The 26,108-nt window shown below is 56.8% G+C and overlaps 1 protein-coding gene and 1 long non-coding RNA gene across 7 annotated transcripts in view; one reads left to right on the top strand and one right to left on the bottom strand.

The window, feature by feature from the left end:
* The first annotated feature begins 1,178 nt into the window (after positions 1 to 1,178).
* Positions 1,179 to 26,108, top strand: part of TUBGCP6 (tubulin gamma complex associated protein 6) — a 28,949-nt gene continuing 4,019 nt past the window's right edge. For 3 of the 6 annotated variants that reach the window (XM_029078603.1, XM_029078607.1, XM_029078608.1), the window contains exons 1-20: positions 3,087 to 3,192; positions 3,785 to 4,603; positions 6,107 to 6,270; positions 7,610 to 7,820; positions 8,764 to 8,937; positions 9,481 to 9,602; positions 10,679 to 10,757; positions 13,195 to 13,304; positions 15,015 to 15,106; positions 15,781 to 15,920; positions 18,909 to 19,058; positions 19,902 to 19,983; positions 20,079 to 20,167; positions 20,260 to 20,375; positions 22,369 to 22,507; positions 23,143 to 23,259; positions 23,567 to 24,800; positions 24,976 to 25,031; positions 25,390 to 25,543; positions 25,663 to 25,831. In XM_029078603.1, coding sequence (XP_028934436.1) covers positions 3,824 to 4,603; positions 6,107 to 6,270; positions 7,610 to 7,820; positions 8,764 to 8,937; positions 9,481 to 9,602; positions 10,679 to 10,757; positions 13,195 to 13,304; positions 15,015 to 15,106; positions 15,781 to 15,920; positions 18,909 to 19,058; positions 19,902 to 19,983; positions 20,079 to 20,167; positions 20,260 to 20,375; positions 22,369 to 22,507; positions 23,143 to 23,259; positions 23,567 to 24,800; positions 24,976 to 25,031; positions 25,390 to 25,543; positions 25,663 to 25,831 — 4,178 coding nt within the window. In that variant the 5' untranslated portion in view covers positions 3,087 to 3,192; positions 3,785 to 3,823. Of the gene's footprint in view, positions 1,215 to 2,345; positions 2,438 to 3,086; positions 3,197 to 3,784; positions 4,604 to 6,106; positions 6,271 to 7,609; positions 7,821 to 8,763; positions 8,938 to 9,480; positions 9,603 to 10,678; positions 10,758 to 13,194; positions 13,305 to 15,014; positions 15,107 to 15,780; positions 15,921 to 18,908; positions 19,059 to 19,901; positions 19,984 to 20,078; positions 20,168 to 20,259; positions 20,376 to 22,368; positions 22,508 to 23,142; positions 23,260 to 23,566; positions 24,801 to 24,975; positions 25,032 to 25,389; positions 25,544 to 25,662; positions 25,832 to 26,108 lie in introns of those variants that run through there. The other 3 variants (XM_029078604.1, XM_029078606.2, XM_029078605.1) reach the window with 3 other exon arrangements.
* On the bottom strand, positions 10,655 to 13,297 carry LOC120638819. The gene is made up of 2 exons (XR_005660798.1): positions 13,216 to 13,297; positions 10,655 to 10,846 (listed from the first exon to the last, which is right to left on the bottom strand). It is a non-coding gene; the product is annotated as an uncharacterized LOC120638819 (long non-coding RNA).

Raw genomic sequence — 26,108 nt, forward strand, 5'->3', positions numbered from 1 at the left:
TCGATACGATCGAGTGAATGAATAAATTCGTTTGAGTGAATGAATGAATCAATACGATTGAGTGAATGAATGAATACGATTGATTGAATGAATGAATAAATACGTTTGAGTGAATGAATGAATCAATACGATTGAATGAATGGATGAATGAATACGATTGAACGGATGAATCAATGCGAATGAATGAATGAATACATGAATGCCCAGTGCGCCGGAGGCTGTCAGCTCCTTCAGAAAGGGGACTCTAATTATAATAATAATAATAATAACTGAGGTATTTGTTAAGCGCTGAGGCCCTCTGGTGCTAATTCTGTGGCCTACGAAGCGTTTCGGGGCGTTGACGTGCTCACTAGAGTCCCCCATTGACTGAGGGAGGGAGGGGAGGGAAGATGGAGCACGTGAGGGCCGCGCCTCCTTCCCGCTCTTTTCCCGCGCGCGCGCGCGCGAGGGGGGGGGAGTGACGTCACCAGCGCGCGCCGCCCGCCGGCCTGGGAGGACCAAGCGCGCGCGCCCGCGCGCCACCCCCCGCCCGCGCGCCACCCCCCGCCCGCGCGCGCCACCCCCCCCCCCTCCCCCGCGTGAGCGCCGGCGGGGTGAGCGGGGGAGGGGCGGAGGTGTGAAGCTGGGGGCCTCTGGGGAGGGGCAGGGGGAGGTTGGGGGGATTTGGGGGGTCCTGGGGGGGGCGGGGGAAGGTTGGGGGACTAGGAGGCTTGGGGGGGTTCTGAGGGAGGAGGTGGGGGTTTGGGGGGGCTGGGGGAGGTTGGGGGGCTAGGGGATTTGGGGGGTTCTGGGGGAGGACCAAGGGTGGATGTGGGGGGGGGAGGGGGAGGTTGGGGGACTAGGGGATTTGGAGGCCTCTGTGGGGGTGGTTGGGGGTCTAGGGGACTTGAGGGGTTCTGTGGGGGGGCTGAGGGAGGATGCTGGGGGCCGGGGGAGGTTGGGGGTCTAGGGGATTTGAGGGGTTCTGTGGGGGGGCCGAGGGAGGATGCTGGGGGCCGGGGGAGGTTGGGGGTTACCTTCTCACTGTACCTTCATCTCATCTTTCTCAGCGCCGACCCCATGCCCGTGTCCTGCTTCTGGCCTGGAACACCCTCCCTCTTCGTATCCGACCGACATTTCCTCCCTCCTCTCCTTGCAACGCTTTATTGAAGGCTCATCTCCTCCAAGAGGCCTTCCCTGACTAAGCCCTCTTTTAGTGCAGTGCTCTGCACACAGTAAGCGCTCAAAAAAATACGATTGAATGAATGAATACGGTTGAATGAATTCCCTTCTGCGTCGCCCTGACTTGCTCCCTTTATTCACCCCCCCCGCCCCCCCGTCTCGCCTCGTGGTCCCACAGCACTGATGTATGTAGCTGTAATATTTATTAATGTCTGTCTTCCCCTCTGATAATAATAACGTTGGTATTTGTTAAGCGCCTACTATGTGCAGAGCTCACAGTCTGAATCCCCATTTTCCAGATGAGGTAACTGAGGCACAGAGAAGTGAAGTGACTCGCCCACAGTCACCCAGCTGCCAAGTGGCAGAGCCGGGATTCGAACCCATGACCGCTGACTCCCAAACCCGGGCTCTTTCCACCGAGCCACTCTAGACTGTAAGCTCATGTGGACAAGGAGCGGGTCTGTTTAATTGTACTCTCCCAATCGCTTAGCACAGTGCTCTCCACACAGTGAGCGCTCAGTAAATACAATTGAATGAATAAATAGGTGGAGGTCAGGACATCTTCGGTCTCACTGGGCCCGGGAAACTGGCCCGGTTCTGGTCACCGATTCATGCCAGGGATGCCAGATGCTCCTTTAGCGGGCCCCCACTTTCTCACTCTCCTCATGATCCTCCCTCAGTTTCCCCAGCAAACTTCTTCGTAGGTCACTGCTGCCGAGCTTCATCTTATTCCCCTTGGGGTCCCATTCCCTGTGCTCCACCACCTCTCGTTCCTCCTTCTAAGCATTGTAGAAGCTTAGAAAGCAAAAATTCCAGCCAGTTTTCTGGCCGCAGTCAAGCCGGTCGTATTTATTGAACGCTTATTGCTGGAAGAGAACTGTACTGAGGGCTTGAGAGAGTGCACTGTAATAGCCACGTTCCCTTCTCGCAACAAATTTATAATCTAGAGGGGGGAGACGGACATTTATATAAATAAATACAATTACAGCTACGTGCTGGGGGGCGGGGAGGGGGAAGAATAAAGGGAGCAAGTCAAGACGCAGAAGGGAGTGGGAGAGGAAGAAAGGAGGACGTAGTCTGGGAAGGCTTCTGGGAGGAGATGGGCCTTCAGGAAGGCTTTGGAGGTGGGAAGAATAATTGTCTGGTATCAAGAGGGAAGGCGTTCCAGGCCGGAGGCAGGACGTGGGCGATATAGACGAGATGGAGGTGCAGTGAGAAGGCTGGCGTTAGGGGAGCAGAACCTCTCTTGGGAGTTGCATGAACTAACTGGCAACGGGTACTATTTATTAGGCCCTCACTCAGCGCAGAGCCATCTAATAATGTTAATAATAATAATGTTGGTATTTGTTAAGCGCTTACTATGTGCCGAGCACTGTTCTAAGCGCTGGGGTAGACACAGAGGAATCAGGTTGTCCCACGTGGGGCTCACAGTCTTAATCCCCATTTTACAGATGAGGGAACTGAGGCACAGAGAAGTTAAGTGACTTGCCCACAGTCACACAGCTGACAAGTGGCAGAGCTGGGATTCGAACTCATGAGCCCTGACTCCAAAGCCCGTGCTCTTTCCACTGAGCCTCGCTGCTTCTACAGTCAGTCGTATTTCTAGAGTGCTTACTCTGGGCAGTGTGATAAATGGTTGGGAAAAGTAGAATGCAGTAGAGGTGGTAGACTCTACCCCTGCTGTCGAGGAGTTAACAGTCTGCAAGGGGAGGCGGGCATGCAGATAAATTACAGTTGGGGAAATAGCAGAGAATAAGGATAAACGCTGTGGGCCTGGGGTGAATGATGATGATGATGGTATTTGTTAAGCGCTTACTATGTGCAGAGTACTGTTGTAAGCTGTGGGGAGGATACAAGGTCATCAGGTTGTCCCACGTGGGGCTCACAGTTTTAATCCCCATTTTACAGATGAGGTAACTGAGGCACAGAGAAGTGAAGTGACTTGCCCACAGTCACACCGCTGACAAGTGGCAGAGCTGGGATTCGAACCCGTGAACTCTTATCGGAGTGCTAGAGGAGGACACATTCCGGGTGGGTAGGTGGAAATGAGCGCTGTAGTGAGTGGTTGGGAAAGTACAATAAAATCAGTTGACATGATCCCTGCCCTCAAGGAGATTACAATCTAGCCAGGGAGAAAGACACTAGAATAAATTACAGAGAGCAGGAGTGTAACGGTTTAAAGATACAGTGTATATAAATGCCGTTACAGCACACAACTGGGGGCCTGGGATGGGCACTGCTTCAATCTTGAATCGAAATTTGGTCTGTAAATAATAACTGTGGTATTCATTGAGCACTTAGTATGTGCCAAGCACTGTACTAAGCACTGGGGTAAGATGCAAGATAATCAGACCAGACACAGTCCCTGTCCCACCTGGGGTTCACAGCCTAAGGTTTAAGGTCCTCGAGGCTGTAAACTTGTGAGCAGGGATCATTTCTTCCAGTTTTACTGTATTGTACTCTCCCGAACACTCAATAAACCGCTCTGCACGCAGTAAGTGCTCAATAGATACCACTGTTAGCTGGATTAATTAAGAGTCGGGAGAGCTGCGTATGAGATCAGTTAAATGAGGTGGGCAATCAACAGCCACCAGCGTCTCCCCTCCCGCTTGCTGTTCTGCAGATCTCGGAACCACGCAGAAGGAAGGTCCCTGAGGTGAAGATGTCCGGCCCGAGGGCAGCCTTGCCGGTGGAGATGGACAGCATCACTCAGCTGTTCGGCGACCTGTGCGAAGCCCACCTGTCCGCCGTGTCCTGGGGCGCGTCCCTCGGCCGGCGGCCGATCGACAAGGAAGGGGCGAGGCGCAGCCTGAAGAGGGTGGCCTACGACACCCTGTTCGCCCACCTGTTCCGGGATGAGGCCCGCCGGGGGCCGTCCGGCCTGGCCAGGTTTCCCGTGAAAAACCAAGTCCTGATGCTGTCCTTCGACCTGCGGGTCGGAGGCCTGGGCCCGGAGGCGGACCGGCTGGAGGCCCTGGTGGAGGAGCTGGAGGCGTCCCCCCGTCCCCCCTTCACGGAGATCCGGGCCGTCTTGGGTCTCCTGGTGCTGTTGTCGGGGACCGGGCCGCCTCGGCCGCTCCCGCGGAAGAGGGACTACTTCCTCAACAACAGGCACGTCGGCCGAAACGTCGGCCACCGGGGCTACGACGATTACGACGTCAGCGTGTTCGAGGCGGATATTCAGTCGCTGATCGCCGATGAGGAGCATCGGTGTCACGACGCCATCCAGAAGTCGCTTCGGGTGATGGAAGCGGCTCCGGGGACCGGACTTCCGGGCCTGGGCCTCCTGTCCCAGAACTTCTCCGTCGGAGACAGGTTTGAGAGAGAAACCCGCGTCTCCCTCTTCGGGGCCCTAGTCCACAGCCGCACGTACGATATGGACATCAAGCTGGATTTGCCGCCCGTCCCCGACAGCGCGGATCTGTCCGGCCTTGCCATCAAAGTAGAGTATCCCTGATATTTCCCCGACGTCATTTTACTTCCCGTTTCCGTTCCTCGGTCGGGCCGTCACCGTGTACCCTTCTCATTTCCACGCCTCAGTTCCCTACCGTAGTCTGCGGCTACGTCCCTCAGCTGTATCCCTCAGTCAGTCCATAACTGCGTATCCTTCAGTCGCGTATCTCAGTCAAGAGCTGTCTAGACCTTTCCTTTTCTCTCTTTTGGTATTTGTTAAGGACTCGCTACGTGAAGAGCCCCGTTCTAAACGCTGGTGTACGTACCGGTAAATCAGGCCGGCCGCAGTCCCTGTCTCACATGGGGCTCACAGTCTAAGTAGGAAGGAGAACCGGTGTTGAATCCCCATTTTACAGATGAGGAAACTGAGGCCTAGAGAAGTTAAGTGACTTGCCCAAGGTCACGCAGCAAACGGCGGATCTGGGATTAGAACCTAGATCCTCCGACCCCCAGGCCTGTGCTTTCTCACTGGGCCATGCTGCTTCTCCAAAGTAACCTCTGTTCCTGCCTGGGCAGCTCAGTCACGTGCCCTGGTACATAGCTGGGTATAACTGTGTTGTCCCTTTCATTTCGTCGTTTTTGATTGCGGCATTTATTAAGCCCTTGCTATATGCTAAGTACTGGGGTTCATTCAATAGTATTTATTGAGCGCTTACTATGTGCAGAGCACTGTACTAAGCGCTTGGAATGGACAAATCGGCAACAGAATCGGGGTCAGCTCTGAGATTGGACAAGGGACCCGTCCCCCCCAGGGCTCACAACATATCTTCAATCTTTTCAGATGAGCAGCTGAGGCCCAGGGAAATTAAGTAACTTGCCCGAGGTCATACAATAGGCCGGTGGTCCACCTGGACTCAAACCCGGGGCCCCCAACTCCCAGGCCATCATCTTTTCCACTAGGCCCGTCCGTGTATTCCTTGGGTACGGACGTTCTTGGTATATAACCGAGAAGCAGTTTGGCCTGGTAGAAAGAGCCTGGGCCTGGAAGTCAGAGGAACTTTCGTCCTGATGGTGCCGCTTCTCTGCTGCCGAGTCACTTCTCCGTGCCTCGGTTCCTCATCTGTTAAATGGGGATTCAATCCCTGTTCTCCTCCTACTTAGACCGAGCCCTGTGTGGGACAGGGACGGTGTCCAACCTGATTATCTTGCATCTGCCTCGGCGCTTCAGTACAATGCTTGGCACACAGTAAGCGCTTAACAAATAGCATAATTGATGTCGTTATTATAACTGTCTTCCTCGGTTACCTGCCTCGGTGGGCTCCTAGCCGCGTACACCTCGGTTCCGTACGTCAGCAGGCTCGTGACCGTGTAATACCTCGGCTACGTACCCCCGGTGGGCTCAAAACCACGTATACTTGGGTTACGTACCCCAATGGGCTCATAACCGCGTACATCTCTGTTACGTAACCTCCCTCGGTCTGCGACTCGGTGGCGGCCTCGTCTCTGCCTGCACACCGAGCGGACGGCCGTTGGTTCTTTGGTGTGCCCTTAGGTCCCCCAGAGCATCGATCCCTCGGAGGACGAGGGCTTCCAGTCGGCCTCGAATCTGACTCCCGACTCTCAGTCTGAGCCCAGCGTGACCCCGGACGTCGACCTCTGGGACGCCGTACTCACGTACGGACCCAGCAAACGGCGCTGCTGGGAGAGGATCGGATGGTACGTGAACGTGGGCTCTGTGGGAAAGCCGGTGCTGGGTGATGAGGAGTTGGGGGATGGAGGGGGAACAACCGCCGGCCTGGTTGTCGGCTCCCCTCTGAAAGCGGGGTCCGTGTCCGTTGCTCGTATTCTGTGCTCCCGCGCGCCCAGTACGGTGCTCTGCACCTGGTAGCCACTCAGTGTGGTGCTTTGCCCCCGGAGAATCACGTGCAGAGCGTTGTTCTGGGCCCCTGCTGGACTCAGACTCGGGACTAGATTCCAGTGGGAGAGACAGGCAGACGGAGACCGTGCTGGTACAGTGAGCACTTAGAGGGAAAGCAGATTACAGCTGGAAACCCCCAAAGGAAGGGAATATGCCTACTAACGCTGCTCTGTTGTATTCTCCCCAGTGCTTACTACAGGGCTCTGCCCACGGTAACAGCTCAGTAATTGAGAGAAGCAGCGTGGCTCGGTGGCAAGAGCCCGGGCTTGGGAGTCAGAAGTCGTGATTTCGAATCCCGGCTCTGCCACTTGTCACCTGTGTGACTGTGGGCGAGTCACTTCACTTCTCTGGGCCTCAGTTACCTCATCTGCAAAATGGGGATTAACTGTGAGCCTCACGTGGGACAACCTGATGACCCTCTATCTCCCCCAGAGCTTAGAACAGTGCTGGGCACGTAGTAAGCGCTTAACAAATACCAACGTTATTATTATTATTAATTGATTTATTGGTGCAAACAATGAGTAAATGGTTGTGGGCAGCGATTGTGTCTGTTTATTGTTATATTCATTCAATAGTATTTATTGAGCGCTTACTATGTGCAGAGCACTGTACTAAGCGCTTGGAATGTACAAATCGGTAACAGAGACAGTCCCTGCCCTTTGACGGGCTTATACTCTCCCAAGCGCTTAGCACAGGGCTCTGCGCACAAGAAGTGCCCAATAAATAGGATCGAATGAATAAGTGAACCATTATGCGCAGGAATGCGAAGCGTGACGGTTTGGGTGATGCCATCAGGAGGGTGGGGATGAAATGGGGAAGGCCTACAAGGAAGAGCCGGATTTTTAGGAGGCTGTGAAGGTGGCGAGGGATGGGGCTGGCAGATTTGAGGAAGGGGCGAGGGGTTCTGCGGCAGGTCAGGAGCAGAGCGAAGGTCAGCTAGAAGGATTGTGTGGGAGGGGTGTCAAGGGCGAACTCTCGGGACGTCGTGGGGAGAAGAGAGCGGAAGGATGCGAAGGGGACAGCCGGCGCGGAGCCGATCGAGCGATCGAATCCGGCATCCCGGTGACGTTCCGGTCAGCTGCTCGCCCTTAAGGGCGGCCCCTTGACCCGTCCTCTTTTGCCTCTCCTGGAATCAAGTCCCCCCGGGAAAAAGGAGGAGCCGTTCCTCACGGAGGCCGGGAGAGAAGCCTTTGATCATTTCTATCGCCTTCGAGAAGGGGAGCTGCAGGTCCTGAGCGGCAGCTTCCTGCAGCCGCCCCAGCTCGTCCTGCTGAAGGAGCGGCAGCTGGTGAAGGACGCCCTGAACGTCCTCATCGGGGTCGGCTCGGCCACCTTTTCCCTGGACCAGGTACGGAAGGAGGGAGGGCCGAGAGCCCGGGGGACGATGCTCCATCCCGATGTTACTCGCGGTGACAGGGGAGCAGCGAGGCCTAGTAGGTAGGGAGCGAGCCTGGGAGTCAGAAGGACCCGGGTTCTAATCCCTGCTCTGCCACTTGCCTGCTGCCTGACCTCGGGCCAGTCACTTGACTTCTCCGGGCCTCAGTTATCTCATCTGTAAAATGGCTATTAAAACTGTGAACAGGGACTGTATTCAACCTGATTAGTTTGTACCTGCCCCAGCGCTTAGTGGTTGACACATAGTAAGTGCCTAACAAATGCCATTATTATTATTAGCGGTGGCCCAGTTGGGCGAGGTAATTTCTCTTCCTTCCCGAGAGCCCCTTTAACTGCAATCAGCCGGGATTTAGAGAAGGTTTTGGAGAGCGCGGGTGTTGTCAAGCCTGACACCTGACCTCCGCCCCCCAAGGGGAGTAGCCGATTGCCCTCGGGGCCGGGAGGAAGGGCCTTCGCTTCAAGCTGTGTTGAGGAGGCGATGGAGGGAGGGGTCCCCCGGCAGTAGCCGATCAATGGTATTTATTGAGCGCTTACTGTGGCCACAGCGCTCGTGCCAACCGGCCTTATTTGCCCAGTCTTGCCGCTGGCCGGCCCTGGCCGCGTAATAAGTATGGTGCTTTTGAAGTGCTTGCTGCGTGGCCAGCACCGTGCTAAGCCCTGGGGTAGATGCAGGATAATCAGGTTGGGTACAGTCCCTCGGGGCGGAGAGGTCCGGTGGCTCAGCTGTCGGGGTCGGCTCGGCTTCGGCCGCCATCTCCTTCGGCGCGCCGCGGCCGAGGATCGCAGCCCGAGTCCGCGATGGCCTCGAGGGTTCCCCCGTGCCGCCGCAGGAGCGCGGGGGCCACCGAGGCGACCGCTCGGGCCAACTGGGCCTCCCCACTTCCTCCCCGCCGCAGCCCAGCCAGGCGTTCGTGGTCAAGGCCGGAGTCTACGTGTCCGGAACCTCCCCGGAGAGCGTGAGCAGCCTGCTGGCCGAGGTCGCCGACTGCGGGACGTGCTACACCCGGCTCAGCCGCTTCTCCCTTCAACCCGTCCTGGATTCCTCCTACGACAAGGGCCTCGTGTTTCAGGTGGGCCTTGGGCCCGGGGACGTCCGGCTAGGGTGGCGCCGGCGAGGGGGAGGTGCCGCTCGGTCCAAAGCTCCAGAGCCTCAAGTCTCCCTTCGCCGGCGTGAAGCAGTTCGTTCATTCGGTCGTATTCTTTGAGCGCTTACCGTGTGCAGAGCACTGTACGATGGAAGAATAAACAGGCACGTTCCCTGCTCACAGTGAGCTTACAGTCTTGAGAGGGAGACAGACAGTAATAGAAGTAGATACATAAACTACAGGTATGTAAATAATTGCGGTGGGGCTGGGAGTGGGGATGAATAGAGGGAGCAAGTCAGGGTGATGCAGAAGGGATTGGGAGAGAGGAAAGGGGGACTTAATATCTGTGACGTTATCCCAGTAGGGAGAAGCAGCGGGATTCAAGGCGCTTATTCCGGGTCTGGGCTGGGATCTTGGTCCCCTCCCAGGGGCTACCACGCCGTGCTGTCGGGCTTGTGGGGAGGCTCGGCTCACGGCGGGCAGTAGGTTTGGCCGAAGGGGCCATATGGGATCCTCGGTCTCCCGCAGGCTTTCACCAGCGGATTGAGGAAGTACCTGCAGTATTATCGGGCCTGCGTCCTGTCCACCTCACCCACCCTCAGCCTTCTGACCATCAGTTTTCTCTTCAAGAAGTTGGGACGCCAGTTGAGGTGAGAGTTCAGTTCTCTCCGGTCAAGGCGGCAACAGAAGCCCGGAATCCCAGAGCCGGGAGGGACGCGGAGAGGTCATCGGGGGCGGCCCTCTCCCTCTGCGCAGGGGACCGACTCACCCACCATCCCCCCCGGGCCGACCATTCTTAGCGTCTGTCCCCCTGACGGTCAGGAAGTTCTTTCTTGGGTCCGACTGCGATCTCTCCTGCCGCACTGGAAGCCCATCTCGGTGTCCATACAGGTCAGGGACCGGGAAAGGGCAGCCGAGCCAGTGACTTCCTGACCTGTTCCTTCGGTTGTTTGCCTCTCGTGGTGTTACGTGGCGTTCACTGGCGACTTCACCCGCTAGCCCCGTGCCCGGTCAGCCTGTATTTGACCACTCGGGACACTGTCTTGCCCCTGCTGAATCTCATCCGGGTGCTGGTGGCCCGATCCTCTCATCTGTCCGAGGCAGTTATGGACCCGAGAAGCCGCCATTTGCTTGGGCGAGCGGGGAGGCGCGGTGATGGCGTTGGCTCATCCGCAGAACGACGAGCCAGACCGACCCCCGCTGCCCTTGTTATCTCCGCTTTCGGTGCTAGGGTTGACGTCACTGGGTCATCAGAGAAGGGGGTGACCTTCGAGCCGGCCAACTTCTCCCCGTGACCGGACTTTTTTCATGGTATTTGTTAAGCGCTTCCTGTGTGCCAGGTACTTCTAAGCGCTGGATTAGACCCAAGGTGATCGGGTTGGGCAGATAACTGAGGCCCAGAGCAGCACTGCCTAATGGGTAAGGCACGGGCCTGCGAGTGAGAGGAGCTGGGTTCTAATCCCGGCTCTGCCACTTGTCTGCTGTGTGACCTTGGACAAGTCCCTTTATTTCTCTGGGCCTCAGTTCCCTCATCTGGAAAATGGGATTGGAGACTCTGAGCCCCACGTGGGACAGGGGCTGTGTCCAATCCGATTTGCACGTATCCACTCCAGCGCTTAATATAGTGCCTGACACGTGGTAAGCACGTAACAAAAACCATAATTATTATTATTAATAGTAGTAGACACTTTACAAATACCACAATTGTTATTGTTATTATTATTAGGTACTTAGCGGAGCTTTGCGGCATCGGCACGGCCGTCGTGGGGCCCGGGGAGGGAGCTGGCGCTCGGCCGTTCCCGACGGTGAGTGGTGGTTTCCGCGGTCGGACATGCACCGGTGGTCCCCTACGGGGGACGTGGGTCGGGTCCGGCTGGCGGCCGGGGTGGGGCCTCTGATTATAAACGAGACACGGAAGAGATGAAGCCATTTGTAGCTCGGCCTGGGGGGATCGGACTCTACCCAAGAAAACGACATAAGCAAAGGTATTTCTGGGTCAGCCCGCGGCCCAGAAGTCTGTCTCCGACAGCGGCACCAGCCCGCTCGGAGGAACCGGGTGATGTTTGTCTTTCTGGACGCCAACCCTCATTGTCAGAGATCAATCAGTGGTATTATTGAGTGCTTACTGAATGCAGAGCGCTGTGCTAAGCGCTTGGGAGAGTTTAATACCACAGAGTTAGCAGATAAGTTCCTTACCCCCGGCTAGCTTACAGTCTAGAGGATGCCTCAGCAAATGCTCCTAACTTTCCCCTCTCTATCCCTGACTCTCCCCGGTGACCCAGCACGGCCCATCCAGCCCAGAAGCAGCGTGGCTCAGTGGGAAGAGCCCGGGCTTGGGAGTCAGAGGTCATGGGTTCGAATTCCGGCTCTACCACTTGGCAGCTCTGTGACCGTGGGCAAGTCACAAGCAGCGTGGCTCAGTGGAAAGAGCCCGGGCTTGGGAGTCAGAGGTCAAGGGTTCGAATCCCGGCTCTGCCACTTGTCAGCTGGGTGACTGTGGGCAAGTCACTTCACTTCTCTGGGCCTCAGTTACCTCATCTGTAAAATGGGGATTAACTGCGAGCCTGATGTCGGACAGCCTGATTACCCTGTATCTACCCCAGCGCTTAGAACAGTGCTCTGCACATAGTAAGTGCTTAACAAATACCAACATTATTATCATTCTCTGTGCCTCTGTTCCATCTGTAACTGGGATTAAGACTGTGAGCCCCACGTGGAACAACCTGATTACCTTGTATCTACCCTGGTGCTTAGAACAGTGCTTGGCACCTAGTAAACGCTTAACAATACCAACATTATTATTATTATCAACCCCCCCGACTCTCCCCTCTCCAACCCTGACTCTCCCCCAGTGACCCAGCACGGACCACCCAACTCCCCTTACTCCATCCCTGACTCTACCTCCGGTGACCCAGTGCGGACCATCCCACATCCCCGCCTTTCCCCTCTCCACATCCCAGACTGTCCCCCAGTGACCCAGCACAGACCACTGATCCACGGATTCATCTAAACCATTCTGGGACCTGCTGGTGTTTCAGCTCTCCAGTAGCCTGTGGGAGGAGATTCTCCGTGTTCACCGCTGGGCCGGGTGAAGAAGTGTTTCTTTCTGTTCAGTCATTCAATCGTCAGTATTTATTGAGCTTCTACTGTGTGCAGAGCCCTTACTGAGCATTTGGGAGGGTCCAGGGGAGGCAGGCGGGATGTGTACATATTTTTATTACCCTATTTATTTTGTTAATGAGGTGTCCATCCCCTTGATTCTATTTATTGCTATTAAGTTGTCTTGTTTTTGTCCGTCCGTCTCCCCCGATTAGACTGTCAGCCCGTCAATGGACAGGGATTGTCTCTATCTGTTGCCGAATTGTCCATTCCAAGTGCTTAGTCCAGTGCTCTGCACATAGTAAGCGCTCAATAAATACGAATGAATGAATGAATGAATGAATGTGGCGGAAGGGTTGCCGGTCTGGAAGCCGGACGATCTGGATTAAAGTCCGGGCTCTGCCATCCGCCTCTTGTTTGAGCAGGTCACTTAACCTCCTGCTACCGGTTTTCTTATCTGTAAAACGGGGAGGCCAAAAGCGCTTTGGGAATAAAAGCGTTATATAGACGCCAAGGGCGTATTACAGTAGAATCAGAAGACGTTGATCCCGGCCCTCAAGGAGCTTAAAATCTAGTCAGGCTCTAAAATAAATTTCAGATAGGCAGAAGAAGGAAAGGGGGAATCTATATATGAGCTACTGCCTCACTAATGGGGTGTGTAAAATCTGTACAAAAAGGGCTAAGGGAGATTGTGTAGGGTCGTTACGGGCAGGGAACGGGTCTGCCAATTCTGTTGTACTCTTCCAAGCACATAGTACAGTGCTTTGCACATAATAAGTGCTCGATGAATAGCAGTGACAGGAGTCCTGAAGTTTTTAATGGGGACCAGAAGCACTGATCTACCAGCTGGGGAAACAAAGGGGATACGGGAAATCAGCCAGGGACGGCTTCTTGGAGGAGATGGGGTTTCAGGAGGACTCGGAAGATGGGGAGAGCGATGGTCTGCCGCATGTGAGGGGAGAAGGGCGTGAGCAAGATGTCGACAGCGAGACCGATAGCTACCGTTCATTTTGAGTCTTCCGCTCTCCATCTCGAATGGGTGTGTCCCCCGTCCCCGTCCCCGCTAGCCCGGCAGGTTCCCGGGCCCGTCTCCGCCTTCAGCTCGGCCCTGCCGGAACGGGCTCCTGCACTGTTCCTCTTCAGGGGGTGAAGCTGCTCTCTTACCTGTACGAAGAGGCTCTCAACAACTGCAGCAACGAGTATTACCCCGTTCTCCTGTCCCTGCTCAAAACCAGCTGCGAGCCCTACACCAGGTGAGCCCGCAGACCCGCCGTGGGGAACTGGGGGAGCTGGGGGTGCTGCCAGCCGTGGGCCCGGAGGGACCCCATGCCTCCCGTCTCTGTCTCTGTCCGGGACAAATGCGCCGTGAGGCTTTCTTCGCTCTGGCCTCGAGCCAAACGTCGGAACCTTGTAACAGCTTGTTTCCAACAGGCCAAGGTCTAGATTATTTGCAAACCGAGAGACATCTTATGCCAGAATCTGTTTCCTTTTCCCTGCCTCAGTCAGCTGATTGGGGGAGCGGGAAGGAGGGCCTTCTAGGCAGCGAAGGAAGCAAAGCGTTGGGAACGAGACACAGGGAGAAGATTAACTTGAGAAGAACGAAAAATGCGAGCTGGGGAGTAGCGGGCAAAGACAATAGGTTTGATCGAGCGTCAGAGCCCCTGGTCGAGAATTTCTGCCTGATGCCTAGGAGAGGGATGGACGACAGTTGGATTTGGGAAACGGGTACGGAATGAAAGTTTTAGAAAAATGATCCGGACAGTGGAGTGAAGAGTAGACAGGGGAGAGGAGGTCAGCGAGGAGGCTGATGGTGTGGGCCAGCCACTTAACTTCTCTGGGCCTCAGTTTCCTCAAAAACCTGCAGGATTTGGTAGCTGATCGAATATGCGGGTGGAAAGAGAGGGAGGCATCGACGATGATGCCAAGGTGGCGTCAACTGGATTGGGAAAGTTAGAGGAAGAATCGGGTTGGGAGGGAAGACGAGTTCAGTTTTGGACAAAGTGAGCTGGAGCTGCCGGTGGGGCTTCCGGAGAGAAATGTCCCGGAGGCAGGAGGAGATGTGAAATTGCGGAGAAGGGAAGAGGTTGGGGCTAGCGTGGGAAATTTGGAAAATATCTGCGTAGAGGTGGCCGTCGAAGCCATAGGGATGATGGGTCTCCCCAGGGAGTGAGGGGTGAGCTGAACTGAGCCCTGAGGGGCCAACCCCCCAAGTTAGGGGGTGGGAGGCAGCGGAAGGGTTGGTGAAAGAGACTGAGAAGGGTCAGCCAGAGGAATAGGAGGAGAACCAAGTGAGAAGCAGCGTGGCCTAGTGGGAAGAACACGAGCCTGGGAGGCAGGGCCTGTGTTCTAATCCCGTCTCTGCCATTTGTCTGCTCTGTGACCCTGGGCAAGCCACTTAACTATTTTGTGCCTCAGTCATCTCATCTTTAAAATGGGATCTGAGACCGAGTCCTATAATAATGTTGGTATGTGTTAAGCGCTTACCATGTGCAGAGCACTGTTCTAAGCACTGGGGTAGATAGAGGGTAATCTGGTTGTCCCACATGAGGCTCACAGTCTTCATCCCCATTTTACAGATGAGGTCACTGAGAAGTAAAGTGACTTGCCCACAGTCACACAACTGAGCAGTGGCAGAGTTGGGATTTGAACCCAACCCCTCTGACTCCCAAGCCCAGGCTTTTTCCACTGAGCCACGCTGCTTCTCAATGTCCCTATGTGGGACAGGTTCTGTGCCCAACCTGATTATCTTGTATCTGTCCCAAGGACGTTTCTGGCACCTAGTAAATGCTTAACAAATACCATCTAAAAAAAACCCCAAAACACAAACACTATCAGCAAAACTAAACAATCCAGAGAGCTGCCAACGTTTCTGAACAATTTGGAGAGTGAAAGATACAGCCGCTAACAAAGTAGCCGACCGATGGAACATTTGGTTGGTTATTTCCTGGCCCTTTTCCCCTTAGGTTTATCTATGATTGGGTGTACAGTGGCGTGTTCCGAGATACTTATGGAGAGTTCATGATTCAGGTGAACGAAGAGTATCTCAGCTTCAGAGGTACGTATACGAGTCCTTGGGAAAGAGAACTATTAATTTATTTTAATGTCCGTCTCCCCCACTAGCCTGTAAGCTCGCTCTGGGCAGGGAATGTGTCTGTCCTACTGTTCTGTTGTATTTTCCCAAACGCTTAATACAGCGACCTGCACACAGTTACTGCTCAATAAATGCGATTGACTGACCGGGATGGGTCTCGGTGTCAGGAGCCCTGGGTTCGATTTCCGGCACTGCCCCGGGCCTGCTGTGTGACTTTGGGCAAGTCGCTTAACCTCTCTGGCCCTCCATTTCCTCCTTTGAAACCAGGCCTAACCAAGCCTCCATTTCCTTATCAGGATAAAGTGAGATAGTTGATGAAAAAGGGCTTTGGAGAAATGAAAGCGTTCGGCAGATTCAAGGTGAAATTATTAGTTCTGGCTTTTGGATTCCATTTTCCTTAGTTTTATAAATCTGCGACTGTCATGGCTTATCTTAGCGTGTAAGCTTGTAGAGGACAGGGACTGAGTCTGTTTAGTTTTCTTTGTTCAGGGCCCAGATCTCTCCCCCCACCCCCCTCATAGGCACACACACGTGGACACACGCCTAAGCACACGTGCGTGTGCTTAATTAGTGAGTATGGAGGAGGTTTTGGCAACTGGACTCTTCCTGACCACCTTTCTTGGCGTTCTGCTGTCTAGATAAGCATTACTGGACCCATGGCTATGTTCTGATCTCCAAAGAAGTGGAGGACTGCGTCCCGGTGTTCCTGAAGCATATTGCTAACGATGTGTATATATGCGGGAAGACCATCAACCTCCTGAAGTTGTGCTGTCCCCGGGTAAGTGCTTGCTGGGCGGGGGGACGTGAGAGAGAGAAGAGAATGAGTGTCTTGTGCCAGGGAAACTGGGAGTCGGACTGGGAAACCTCCCGAGGGCCCCTTCCCAGCTCCAGGACCCTCTTAGCATCTGTATTCCCCGGAGCATCCGGCTTCTCCTACGCCCTCCTTCACAGAGCCACGTTGGGGCGGGCAGGGAGGACAGGGCTCACACGGGACTGCTGTTCCCCAGATCCCGTCCCGCTGGAGCTGGAGGGCGACAGGTTCACGGGAAGCACGTGGAAACGCTTCCCCCAGAGAGACGAGTTGTGCAGGTCCCGGGGGAGTTTGGACGGAACCATGGATGAGCGGTGCAGGCTGGGTCACTGGTGGGAGAGGCAGGGATGGAGAGGGGAGAGTCCGGGGGGCTTGGATGGTCCAGGCTAGGGGGACAGTCGGGGATGGAGAGGGGCGAGTCAGAGGGTTGGGTGGTCTGTGCTGGGTGACTGGGGGGGAGTCAGGGATGGAGAGGGGCGAGCGAAGGGGGTGGGATGGCGCATCTCTAATGACGACAGTGGGGGTCCGGGAGGGTTACTAACACAAAGTTTTCTCCAACTGTCCTTGTGCCGCCATCAAGGGCCAGGTTGAGGAGATTGAACACTGAAATAATTTAAGGATAATAATAATAACAACGTTGATAGTTAAGCGCTTACTATGTGCCGAGCACTGTTCTGAGCACTGGGAGAGATACAGGGTCATCAGGTTGTCCCACGTGAGGCTCACAATTAATCCCCATTTTACAACTGAGGGAACTGAGACACAGAGAAGTGAAGTGACTTGCCGACAGTCACACAGCTGACAAGTGGCAGAGCCGGGATTCAAACCCGTGACCTCAGATTCCCAAGCCCGGGCTCTTTCCACTGAGCCACGCTGCTTCTCTGGGAGGAAGTAATAGAGTATAAAGGTATTTAAAGTTCCTTTCCCACGTAGGAGTTGGGGGAGGTGAGGATCCAAGCATTCAAGTGACGTAGAAGTGGCCGTTAGTGGGAGGGGGTGGGAATAGGCTCGGGGGGTGAGAAATTCATCAGGGAAGATCTCCTGGAGGAGATGGGCTTTTCAGGTGGGTCTCGAAGATGAGGAGAGGAGTGGTCTACGCACTTCCGCCATCGAGCACAGAATCCTGGCCCGCAGGGCTGTGGGACTAACCTTGTAATGGGTTCTAATCCCAGCTCTGCCACTTGTCCGCTGTGTGGCCTTGAGCAAGTCACTTCACTCCTCTGGTCCTCCGTTCCCTCGTCTGCAAAATGGGGATTGAGACTATGAGCCCCTCATGGGACAGGGACCGTGTCCAACCCGATTTGCTTGTCCCCACCCCAGTGCTTCGTACGGTGCCTGGTACATAGCAAGCGCTTAACAGATACCGTAATTATTATTCATTCATTCATTCATTCATTCAATCGTATTTATTGAGCGCTTACTATGTGCAGAGCACTGTACTAAGCACTTGGAATGTACAAATCGGTATCAGAGACGGGTCCCTGCCCTCTGACGGGCTCACAGTCTAATCGGGGGAGACAGACGAGAACAATGGCAATAAATAGAATCCAGGGGAAGAACATCTCATTAAAACAATAGCAAGTAAATAGAATCAAGGTGATGTACATCTCATTAACAAAATAAATAGGGTAATGAAGATAGAGAAGCAGCGTGGCGCAGTGGAAAGAGCACGGGCCCTGGAATCAGGACTCATGAGTTCGAATCCCAGCTCTGCCACTTGTCGGCTGTGTGACTGTGGGCAAGTCACTTAACTTCTCTGTGCCTCAGTTCCCTCATCTGTAAGATGGGGATTAAGACTGTGAGCCCCACGTGGGACAACCTGCTTCCCCTATGTCTACCCAGCGCTTAGAACAGTGCTCGGCACATAGTAAGCGCTTAACAAATACCAACATTATAGACAGTTGAACGGATGAGTACAGTGCTGAGGGGGTGGGACGGGAGAGGGGGAGGAGCAGAGGGAAAGGGGGGAAAAGAGGATTTAGCTGCGGAAAGGTGAAAGGGGGGGTAGAGGGAGCAGAGGGAAAAGGGGAGCTCAGTCTGGGAAGGCCTCTTGGAGGAGGTGAGCTTTAAATATTATTAATTGCTAATGTTGTGGTGCAGGGTCTTAGGTTCACTACATTACTCATTAGAGCCATTTTTATTAAAATAAAAAAATACAATAATACTTATTACATTCAATCCTTCGGTTGAAACCTCGTGGTTTTGGAGAAATGAGAAATTTTAATATTTCATCCTAAGCCATATCTGTTACCGATTTGTACATTCCAGGTGCTTAGTACAGTGCTCTGCACATAGTAAGTGCTCAATAAATACTATTGAATGAATAAACCATATCCCCTGCTGGAAAATATAACAGAACCTTGCCCCTCTCCACTGCGGCGATTCAGAAATGCACAGATTTTTGGATTGATTTCCCATCAGAATAAGGCTAAAACCACTCAGCCCACCTTTTGTATTTATTAGGGAAGCAGGATGGCCTAATGGGTAGAGCACGGGCCTGGGAGTCAGAAGAACCTGGCTTCTAATCCTGACTCCACCACTCGTCTGCTCTGTGACCTGGGGCATATCACTTCACATCCTCTGTGACTCAGTTACCTCATCTGTAAAATGGGGATTAAGACCGTGAGCCCTATGTGGGTCAAGGATTGTGTCCAACCCTCTTGTGTCCTGTACAAGCGCTTAATAAATACCATTATTACTATTAGACTGTGAGCCCGTTGTTGGGTAGGGATTGTCTCTGTTGCTGAATTGTGTTTTCCAAGCGTTTAGTACTGTGTTCTGCCCACAGTAAGCGCTCAATAAATACGATGGAATGAACGTTTATTATTATTATATTACTAAACGCGTAGTGTGGGCGAAGCACTGTCAGACCAAGTCAAAGTGAGCGTGAAGCGCGGGGCCCTTCAAGAGAAGCGTGTTTCTCACGGGTCGGCGGCGGATACGTTTCCTCGGCAGCACTACATCTGCTCCTCGGACATTCCGGTCCCCCGCATCTCCGTCATTTTCTCCCTGGAGGAGCTGAAGGAGATCGAGCGGGACTGTGCGCTGTACGTCGGCCGGATGGAAAGAATCGCCCGCTACAGCTCCGTCAGCAAGGAAGAGAAGGTAAACGGTGGGAGGCGCGGCGGGCGCGGGAAGGAAGGAAATGGCTCCAGCTTCTCGAGGGTCCCTATTTCTTTTATTAATGAGGTGTATCCTCCCCAGCGCTTAGAACAGTGCTTTGCATATAGTAAGCGCTTAATAAATGCCATCATTATCATTATTATTGTTATTATGGAGGTCGGGCTCCGTCACCAATGCAGCACAGCTGAGAAATGTGTCTTTAAAGAGCCACCTCCTCCAGCAGGCCTTCCCTGGCACGGCTTCCCCTTATTGAGTGCTTACTGTGTACAGGACACTGTACTAAGCGCCTGGGAGAGTACAACACGACAATATAATAGACTCATTCCATGTCCACAGCGAGCTGACGGACTGGAACTTAAACCCGGTCACCTCAGCGCGTAGGCGAATTCTCACCGCTTGCTCGTTTATCTTACTGATCTTGCCACAGTTTCGCTATCAGCAGCCGCAGTGCCTGGGAATGGGTTGGGTCCCTGGGCGCTCTCCTTCGCGCCCCCTCCTCCACCTACCGCACCCACGGGCCGACCGAGTTGTGGTTTTTGTTATGGTGTTTGTGAAGCACTTACTATCTGCCCGGCACTGTCCTAAGTAGAGGGGCAGATCATACAAAATAACTACTTCGGACACAGTCTTCGTCCCCATTTTCCCGGCGAGGTAGCCGAGGCCCAGAGAAGTGACACAGCTTACCCGAGATCACTCAACAGACAGATGACAGAGTTGGGATTAGAACCCGGGTCCTCCTGACTCCCAGGCTCGTACGCTATCCACTGGGCCACCCTGCCTCGCGGCAAGATGGTGACCCCGGGGGCTCCCGCGCCTCTCTTTCAGGGACTGCGCATGGACATCGCCAAGCAAGAGTTAGCCGTCCACGCCCGGGAAGCAGCGAGGGAGGCCCTGAAGGCCGTGAGCGGTGAGTCCGGCGGCCCTGCCTCCCGCCCCTCGGCCCGAGCCCCGGCTCTGCCCGCGTGGAGCGTGCGCGCTGACACGGTGTGCCCCCGGCCTCAGATCGGCAGACGGCCGCCAGGGTGGCCCTGGACGCCAAGAAGCGCCGGCAGTTCCAGAGGCTGAAGGAGCAGTTCGAACGGGACCGGGAGGTATGCGGGGTCGCCTCAGCCGCCGGAGGGGCCGGGTGGGACCGGGGGCGGCCGCCGGCGGGCTCCCGGACTCCGAGCGCGTGTCGCCGTAGCGTCGGCTGGCGGCGAAGCAAGAGGAGGCGGACGACGATTTCGGCTACGCCCGGGAGCTGCGGGAGCGGGAGAGCCGACTGAAGGCCTTGGAAGAGGAGTTGGAAAGGAAGGCGAGGTGAGGGGTGCGGGACTCTCCGGGCGGCTCCCGGCCGGGGCACGGGGTGGCTTGGGCGGATCCTCTCTCTCTTCCTCCCCCACATCTCTCCCACACCCTCCTCAAGGAGCCTGGCTCTCCAGAGGACTCATTCTGTCCCAGGGAGGGTGGAATCTCCGTGAGGAAAGACACCTTGAAAGCTCGATTCTCTTTTAATGGAGAGAATTAGTAGAGCCACTCGTCTCTGAACGATAGAGGCGGCGGGGGCGATCTGTAGAGAACGCCACCTTGGACAGTTGGCAGTAGGTGTTGTTGGAAAACCGAGCTAAATGACATTGCCAACAGGAATCTAGGAAGCAAAATCCCCCACCTCTTTAGAATTTCCTCATGGCCAAGCAACCCGTGTCCCCTGGAGAAGCACCGTGGCTTAATAATGTTGGTATTTGTTGGTATTTGTTAAGCGCTTACTATGTGCCGAGCACCGTTCTAAGCGCTTGGGTAGACACAAGGGAATCAGGTTGTCCCCACGTGGGGCTCACAGTCTTAATCCCCATTTTACAGATGAGGTAACTGAGGCACCGAGAAGTTAAGTGACTTGCCCAAAGTCACACAGCTGACAAATGGCCGAGCCGGGATTTGAACCCATGACCTCTGGCTCCAAAGCCCTTGCTCTTTCCACGGAGCCACGCTGGCTTAGTGGCTAGAGCACAGGCCTGGGAGTCGGAAGGGCCCGGGTTCTAATGCCCGTTCCTCCACCTGTCTGCTGCGTGGCCTAGGGCGAGTCACTTCACTCCTCCGGGCCTGGGCTCATCTGTAAAATGAGGGCTAAGGGTGTGAGCCCCGGGTGGGACGGGGACTGTGTCCAACCTGATTAACTTGTATCTACCCCAGGACTTGGAACAGTGGTTGGCACATAGTAAGAGCTTTAATGAGTACCCTAAAGGAAGGAGGGAGTCAGGAAGCAGGCACGGGAGAACCCACGTCAGGTTGGGGCCTTGGCAGACTGAGCCAGGCCGACTGGCGAGGTCTGTTTGCTTTGAAGCTGTTGTGGGTTCCGGGAGAGGGAAAAGGGAAGTTTCCGGCTTGTAAGCCGGCGTTTGGTAGCGAGTCGCTGTCTTTTCTGGCAACTGGAGCAGTCGGTTAGTCCCTGGGACAGGATTTTAGAGACCACCTGCTGGGTGCCAAGCACCATTCCGGCAGCCTTCCGGGTTCAGGGTGCCGGCACGCGTGCCTGATGTGTGCAGAGCGCTGTACTTGACTCTGGAACCCCTTCAGTAGATGAAAAGCCACCGTCTCTGCCCTCAACGGGCTTACAATCTATAGGGAGAGGCGCTTGGATGTAAAGTGCCAAGCAAAATAGGGTCAGTTACCTCATCTGGAAAACGGGGAGGAGGAAGACTGTGAGCCTCACGTGGGACAACCTGATTCCCCTGTGTCTACCCCAGCGCTTAGAACCGTGCTCTGCACATAGTAAGCGCTTAACAAATACCAACATTATTATGATTATTATCCATCAATCAGTCGTTTTTCTTGAGCACTTACTGTGCGCAGAGCACTGTACTAAGCACTTGGGGGAGTACAATATAACAGTGTGACCGAGTTGGTAGAAACATCCCCTGCCCACGATGAGCTTGCAGTCGAGAGAACCAAGTGAGAACGGAGATACAAATGATAGAAGACAGCAAAAAATCGGGGAAAAATTCTTTCTGAATTGATTCAATACGGCTTCTGTTGAGCGCTTACTAGATGCGAAGTGCCGAGGGGAGAGAATCAAACGGAGGAGGGAGAACCGAGGGCGGGCGGTGGGCTGACCTGAGCCGGGAAGGCCTCCCGGACGAGGTGGCTTTGGGCCGGCAGCGGCTCGCCCAGGGAACTTTTTTGTTTTTTTGAATGGCATTTGTTAATCTCTGTGTGTCGAGCACGTTCTAAGCGCTGGGGTAGGAAGGCGTTAATCCGGTTGGAGCCGGTCCCCGACCCACGGCGGGCTCACGGTCTGTTTCCCGGCCCCGTCCAGGCAGGAGCTGATGGAGCGCTACAGCAAGCTGACGGCCGAGGCCGCCGGGCGGGAGCAGCGGGCCCTCTGGACCGTCCAGCGCCACAGGTTGGACGCCGCCCGGCTCAGCTTCCTGCTCGCCGACCAGAAACGAATTCAGGTAGCGTCCGGCGAGTGGGCGGGAAGGGGGGGAAAGAGACGGAGAGACTGTCTGTCTCTCCAGTTACGGAGCGCCAAGGCGAGTGGCTTCCGTCTCTAGGTTTGTGTGTGTGTCTGTCTGTCCAGCTACTGAGCCGCAAGCTGACCGGCTCCGGTCTCTATGGCAGGTTTCTGAGGAGAGGGGCGGGTGCTGTTGGGTTTTTTTGCGTGTGCTCCGGTCCGTCTGCCGAGCTCTAGGCCGACTGGCTCCCGTCTCTGAGGCCGGTTTGTGTCCGGAGGGGGTGTGTGTATGTCTGTCGGGCTGCTGAGCCCCGGGCTAAACGGCTCTTGTATATGTGGCAGGTTTTTGTGTGGGGGGTGTTGTCCGTGTGTGTCTGTCCCGCGACTGAGCTCTGAGCTCAACGGCTCCAGTGTCTGTGGCAGGTTTGCGTTTGGGGGGTATTGGGGGTGTGTGTGTGTGTCTGTCCGTCCGGTTACTGGGCTTCAGGCTGACTGGCTCTTATCTCTTTGGCAGTTTTGGAGCGCGGGGGGATGGTGGGAGTTGGGGGGAGGGGTGGTGTTTGTGTTTGTGTGTCTGTCCGGCTTCGGAGCTCCAGGCTGACCGGCTCCCGTCTCTCTGGCGGGTTTGGATTTCAGGAAATGCTCGACAGTGTCGCACGAGGAGAAGCCCCGGGTGAATCGGAGCACGAGCCCCGGGCGGACCCCCGGGGCGCGGCCGGCCCGGCCGGGGAAGGACCGGCCCCGGCCTCTCAGGTGGGTGCCCGACGCTCTACGGGAGGCCTGGCCGCCCTGTCCGGCCGGGCCGGGGGCGGTGGCCGAGGACTGACCCTACGGGGCCGGCGGTGGCCGGAGGGGCTCTCTGGGCCGGGACCCCTCTTGCGACATCCTTTTCGGTCCCCCCGATGCCCGAGAGGAGATACGGGGAGTTGGCTGTCGCCTCCCGACGGTCTCAATCCTTTGATCCGGGCCGGGAGGGAGGAGGCGAGCGTGGGAAGCTCCCCTGGGCGCGGGTGAAACCCTGAGGCCGAAGCCCGGCTTGCACAGTTCGCTTCTGTTTCAGACCCTGCCCGCTGGTCTCGAGCCCGTGGGGCACCCCCTGCCCTCCCCTGCCTCCCAGGCCGCTGTTCAGAGTCAGGAGGTAGAGGAGGCCGCTGCGGAGGACGCTCTGCCCACCTCCGACTCCGGCCTGAACCTGACCGATTTCCTTCCGGGCCACACCCCGGCCACCGGCCCGGCCCCGGCCCCGGTCCCAGCGCTCGAGGACGCTCTGCGGGCCGTTGGCGCGGGCCTGGCTCCGGCACCGGCCGGGGACGGAGACGCCCCGGGAGGCTCTCGGGAGGTGGACTACGATTTCAGCTCCGTCCTGCGGCCGACCGCGGGCGCCGTCCCCGGCCAGGGGGCCGCCGGCGGGGAGGCCGCCCAGCCAGTCCCCGACCCTCCTGGCCACTCCTCGGACTCCCACGTCCGCGTCGGGGGACGCCCGTCCGAGGCCCGGGGCGGCCGGCCGCGCTGGAACGGCCCCGGCCCCGGCTCCGCCGCCCGCTTGGAAGTGGGAGGGTACGCCGCGGAGGCGGGGGCCTCACGGCCACGGGGGAGCATCCACGGGCACGCCTCCGATGCCAACATCAGGGTCGGGGACTACGCGTCCGAGGCGGCCCCCGCCCGGCCGCGGTGGAACGTTCACGGCCACGCCTCGGATGCCAACATCAAGGTCGGGGACTACGTGTCCGAGGTGGCCCCCGCCAGGCCGCGGTGGAACGTTTTTGGGCACGTATCCGACGCCAGCATCAGAGTGGGAGAGAACGTGTCCGAGGTGGCCTCCGCCAGACCGAGGTGGAGCGTCCACGGCCACGCCTCCGACGCCAACATCAGAGTCGGGGAGTACGTGTCCGAGGTGGCCCCCGCCAGGCCCCGGTGGAACGTCCACGGCCACGCCTCCGATGCCAACATCAAGATCGGGGACTACGTGTCCGAGGCGGCCCCCGCCCGGCCGAGGCGGGGCGTCCACGGACACGCTTCCGACGCCACCGTCGAAGCGGGGAACCACGTGCCTGAGGCGGCCCCCGCCCGGCCGCCGGGGAGTGCCCTCGGGCACCCGCCCCAGGCCAGCTCTCAGCTGGGGGAGCTGACCCTCTCCGGAGACGGGGCCCCGGATGCGGGGCAGGGCGCCCCTCCGGCCGACTCCTCCGTCCGGCCGGGTGACACACGTAGCCAGGGGGTGGCCGAGGAGGGTTGGGGCCCCCGAGAATCTGCTCTAAAGGCGGGGGGGCCGGCGGAGGCAACGGCCGAACCAGGTGAGGTAGCCGGCCGGTGGGCGAGGGCTCCCCCCGGGCGGGGGGGCCGGGGGACCGAGCGGCTCTCCGGAGTGGGAGAAGAGCACTCTCGGCGGCCCAGCCTGCCGTCTTGGGGGTAGGGGATGGGGCCTTTGGGAGAGCCGGACCCCTGACCTACCGTCTGTTGTAATTGCAGCGACGACCAGTGACGAGAGCGAAGACCTCTCCCCGAATCAGCCCCCCGCCCCCAAGGTATCCGACTCAGCTCCGGCTACTCTTACGCCTCCCTCATGAGCTGTAAAGTCCTCCCCCGCCGTGAACGTTGGGCGGCGGGGCCCCTCGAGTGCTCAGCACGGTTCCCCGTTCCTACTCGGAACTCGGAACAATGCTCTGTGCCCAGTGAGCGCCCGTTAACGGGGCTCCGTTAGCCCCCAGGCCGGTTCCCTCCCAGTACGAGCGCTTAGGACGGTGCTTCGCACACGGTCGGCGCTCAGTAAATACGATCGAATGAATGCTTTGCTCTCCCCGGGTCTCCCCCTTTTCTTACTCCTCCGTCCTGCCCCAGCAGTTACTGATAGGCAGTGACTAATAAGGGCTTGCTGCTTTTCAGCTCGAGGAGCCTCGAGGACCCCGAGGGGCCGGGCCGGACACCGAAGAAGGGGAGGAGGGCGAGGACGCGACGTGGAAGAGGGAGCAGAGCTACCTGCGGACCCTGGCAGACCAGTACCGTCTGGAGAAGTACCAGGACAGCTACGAGCTCATGTGTGAGGGCCGGTCCGGGCTGGGGGGCCGCGGGGGCCGGGCCCCGGGGTCGCCACGTCCGCCCCCGCCGCGACTGGGGGCTCGGGGCCCGCCCGACGCCACCCGGTTTCCGCCCGTGCAGCCGAGCCTCCGGTCTCCCACCTCCTGCACCACGTGGCGCCGCGGGCGTTCTCCTTCCTCGCCGACCCCCAGGCCCGGCCGGACGCCGACGCCACGGCCGTGCAGCTGAGCGAGCTCCTGTCGCTGCCCGTGCTGATGAAGCACTCCGTCACCGCGCCCCTGGTGTCACAGTCAGTACCCGCCGCTTCCGGCCCCCGCGGTCCCCCCTCCGGCCCCGCACCCCTAGTGTCCGTCAGAGGCAGCGTGGCCTAGCGGTTAGGACGCGGGCCCGGGAGGCAGAAACCCGTGGGTTCGAATCCCGGCTCCGCTACTCGTCCGCCGCGTGGCCTTGGGCAAGTCGCTTCACTCTTTTGCTCCTCAGTTACCTCGTCTGTCAATTGGGGATTAAGACTGTAGAGGCCCATGCAGGATAAGGACTGTGTCCAACCTGATTTGCAGTGTGGCTCG

Source organism: Ornithorhynchus anatinus, chromosome 14 (assembly GCF_004115215.2).
Source record: "Ornithorhynchus anatinus isolate Pmale09 chromosome 14, mOrnAna1.pri.v4, whole genome shotgun sequence".
Taxonomy (NCBI): domain Eukaryota; kingdom Metazoa; phylum Chordata; class Mammalia; order Monotremata; family Ornithorhynchidae; genus Ornithorhynchus; species Ornithorhynchus anatinus.